The sequence below is a fragment of the Vigna angularis genome, chromosome 11, assembly GCF_016808095.1.
Source record: "Vigna angularis cultivar LongXiaoDou No.4 chromosome 11, ASM1680809v1, whole genome shotgun sequence".
NCBI lineage: Eukaryota > Viridiplantae > Streptophyta > Magnoliopsida > Fabales > Fabaceae > Vigna > Vigna angularis.
The window spans coordinates 20,892,340-20,896,150 of record NC_068980.1 but is presented as its reverse complement, the minus strand read 5'-3'; the positions used below and the strand labels follow the sequence as shown (position 1 = coordinate 20,896,150).

The 3,811-nt window shown below is 37.4% G+C and overlaps 1 protein-coding gene across 1 annotated transcript; it reads left to right on the top strand.

Annotated features, from left to right (window-relative positions):
- Window positions 1-2,106: 2,106 nt before the first annotated feature.
- On the top strand, window positions 2,107-3,585 carry LOC108333109 (DNA damage-repair/toleration protein DRT100). Its single transcript, XM_017568444.2, has one exon. It carries the CDS (start codon window positions 2,205-2,207, stop codon window positions 3,306-3,308), a length of 1,104 nt encoding a protein of 367 aa, XP_017423933.2. The 5' UTR covers window positions 2,107-2,204; the 3' UTR covers window positions 3,309-3,585.
- The last annotated feature ends 226 nt before the right edge of the window (window positions 3,586-3,811 follow it).

The window sequence follows — 3,811 nt, the reverse complement described above, 5'->3', positions numbered from 1 at the left end:
TAGATGTGATAAGAACATAAACCCCCAAGTTGAGGTCTAAGGAGAATGATTGTTCATCCCTAATGTGTTGAGATAAAATCATTTAGAGAGATTAAACTGTCTAACAACTTCACTTTTGAAGTTTAATAAAACATTAAACGAAACATCTTTTCAGAAAGAAAAATGCCTACTTAACCTGAAATATCTAAGCGTTTGCTCAATCAAAATGAAAACTTAAGGTGTTATACGGGAAGCTATGCAAATTGTGCAAGTACTAACACAAAGCTTTTTGAAAATAAGAACATACAAAATAATGTTTTCCTGAATTCTATATCGTCTAACATGTTGTTTACAGGAAGCGTCTTATCAATAAGAAAAGTCTATATGAACATCTTGTGACAATATGCTTAAGGATTTCTATTCATGAGGTGTTGAAAAGAAAAACATTTTACAAAAGTACCGTCTAAGTTATATGTGCAAAATGCTAAGAAGTGTTCTCAAGCTCTCTAATTAAAACAACTTTTCTTGAGAATCATAAAAACAATGAAATTTAATGTCTTACATCTAAAAATAGTGTTATAAGCAAAAACGTCTTATGAAGAATATCGTCTAATGAAAAGCATGCCAAATTCCACATCTAAACAATTTTTCATTCATAAGCATTTAACGCTTTAGATCGTCTACCATCAATATGCTATACGTCATATAACATTTCATGAAAGTTATACTTGAACGTTGCATTAATTATTGACAAGACGTACGAAAAACTATTTTGAACAAGTAATGTAAATTAACGTCTATAAATGTTCAAAACATTTAATGTATGTACTATAAAGTGCTATTTTGCTTGTACATTTTGTCATTTTTATCTGTCCATAATAGGAATACACAAAGGATTGATCATAACATCTGTGTATGTTGGACAATGACGTTAAGAGAAGTGAAGACCATTTTGGAAATGTTTCTCTTGAAGACTTCTGCTCTATCAAGCCCTACAAGCTTTTCTTCGATATAAACTCTGATAAAGCACTGTATCTTTGCAGTGTCTTTTTAATTAAAGGCTATCTACTCTCATGAAATTAACTCATTGTCCAACAATCGTCTTACAAAATAATATATATATATATATATATATATATATATATATATATATATATAAAGAAGATCAACCGAAAAGAAGAAGTTGGTGGTAGAAACATAAAATAAAAGAGATGAAAAATAAAAGAAGAAAAGAGGGTAAAAAAAAAAGAGAGAACATACTTAAGAAAAATAATCATTTATCAACTTTGCCTTATCTTAAAGCTTAATCGTTTGATACCCTTCAACCCAATCAATTTCTATGATCACCTTTTGATAGATGAGTTATGTACTAAGTAGTTTATGCATAATACTTTGTTATTAAGTTAAGTTCATCACCATCAATTTATCCATTGATTTTGATCTTCCAATATCCTTAATTAATTACATTTGCAGGAGGGTATAAACACTCAAACTTGTTCAATGAACCTTTGGATGCTAATTGCACACATCTTTAAGCATTATACATGTAACATAAATATAAACTAGACTTAAAGTATTTAAATATTTTAAGAAGTTATGTATTGTAGAGACTTTCTATGAATAAAATGTTAAATGATGTTCTAGATGGATTAATCAAACTATAATCAATATGGTGAATTAACTTAATTTGGATATCAATTTTATGAAAAAAATGCATTTACTTTTATTAAACCATCCCCGTAAAGATAATTTAAAACACAAACCTTAACCCACTTCTTATTTAATAAATATCTATTCTAGTTTTACCATCTTGAATAAATTTTATGTAAAAAAAGGGTTGAAACTTGAAAAAATTATTTACTAATATGAAATTATTGAAAGAAGTTTTGTCATCTTTTAACAAACTAAATTACTATTCTAAATTAATTCAATTGAACTTACCTTTCTCAAACATCAATTCTTTTTACTTACTTAAAATGAAAGTACAAAACCCCAATTATTGGACACAAAACAAACCAACCATGAAGGCAAGCCCCACCACGTCATCCTCCCAAGCACAATAGCATGTGCATCACAGTGGAACTTTTATACCAACACTCCCCAAATCCACACTTATCACCGATTACCACCGACTGTAATAACAACATTACACCAGGGGTAATTTCGTCACTCAACATCTATATATAACAAACCTTATTCAAACACACTCCACTAAAATACACTCAATGGCACGCCACTCGCTCCTCCTATTAGCAGCGGCCATTCTCGCCGCCGCAGTGGTCGCCGCCAGCGGTTGCTCGCCATCGGATAGGGAGGCGCTTCTTGGCTTCCGGCAGGCGCTGAACGAGCCCTACCTCGGCCTGTTCAACTCGTGGACGGGCTCCAAGTGCTGCGTCAACTGGTACGGCGTCAGCTGCGATGCCGCCACCGGCCGCGTCACCGACGTCAACCTCCGCGGCGAGTCGGAAGACCCAATCTTCGAGAAAGCCGGCCGCTCTGGCTACATGACCGGAAAACTCTCGCCGGCAATATGCGGCATCGACACCCTCACCACCCTCGTCGTCGCCGACTGGAAGGACATCTCCGGCGAAATCCCCGCCTGCATCACCTCCCTCTCCTCCCTCCGCATCCTCGACCTCATCGGAAACAAATTTTCCGGCGAGATCCCCTCCGATATAGGCAGACTCAACCGCCTCACCGTCCTCAACCTCGCCGACAACACCATCGCCGGAAAAATTCCACCTTCAATCACCCAACTCACCTCACTCAAACACCTCGACCTTAGCAACAACCTTCTCACCGGCGAGATTCCCGAGAATTTCGGCAACCTTGCAATGCTGAGCCGAGCGCTGCTGAACCGAAACCAATTAACCGGTTCAATACCGGTTTCGATTTCCAAGATTTACCGGCTCGCGGACTTGGACTTGTCCATGAACCGCTTGACCGGTTCGGTTCCGTTTGAGCTCGGAAAAATGCCGGTTCTTTCCGTGCTTAATCTGGACAGCAACTCATTCAAGGGTTTAATACCCGAGAGTTTGTTGAGTAACGGGGGAATGGGTATTTTGAACCTCAGCAGAAATGGGTTCGAAGGATCCATACCCGATGTTTTCGGGTCACACTCGTATTTCATGGCTTTGGATTTGTCTTACAACAATTTAAAGGGTCGGGTACCCACATCGTTGGCATCCGCTAAGTACATCGGGCATTTGGATCTCAGTCATAACCATCTGTGCGGATCCATTCCTGTCGGGGAACCCTTCGATCACCTGGAAGCGTCATCGTTTGGGTTCAACGACTGCTTGTGCGGAAACCCATTGAAGACTTGCTAGTTATTGCGGGTGACCCGAATAAGTACCCGATTCGATTATAATGTAATGATGAAAGCAAGGTGTGAATTTTGGTGTAATAGTAATTTTTTGTTGTTTTTAAGTGGTGTAATATAATATCGTAGTGAGAAAGATGAAAGGGACAAAAAGAAAAGGACGACCTTGAGATCACGTGCACTACAGAACAAGGGTTTCAAAGAAGGAATTCGTTGTTGTTTTGCATGTGAGCTTCTTTGCTACACAGTGTAAAAGATATGGATATTGATTTGATTACTGTCTATCAAGTTTATCGTTAAAGTTATAAGTAGTTTTTGTTTTGTGATGGTAGATCCATGAAATTGTGAGAAGAGAAGAACATTATTAATGGTGCTGAACAACCACTTTGGGGGCACATGGTGCTGTTCTTATCTCTTGCATGTATGCATTAACTACAAGGCCATGTGTTGTTGCCATTAACATGTAAAACAGTGAAAGAAGACATGAATGGTATTAAAAAGAGAATGTAC

What these genes read in the sequence shown, in the direction of transcription:
- LOC108333109 (XM_017568444.2), top strand. Translation starts at nt 2,205, where the DNA reads ATGGCACGCCACTCGCTCCTCCTATTAGCAGCGGCCATTCTCGCCGCC.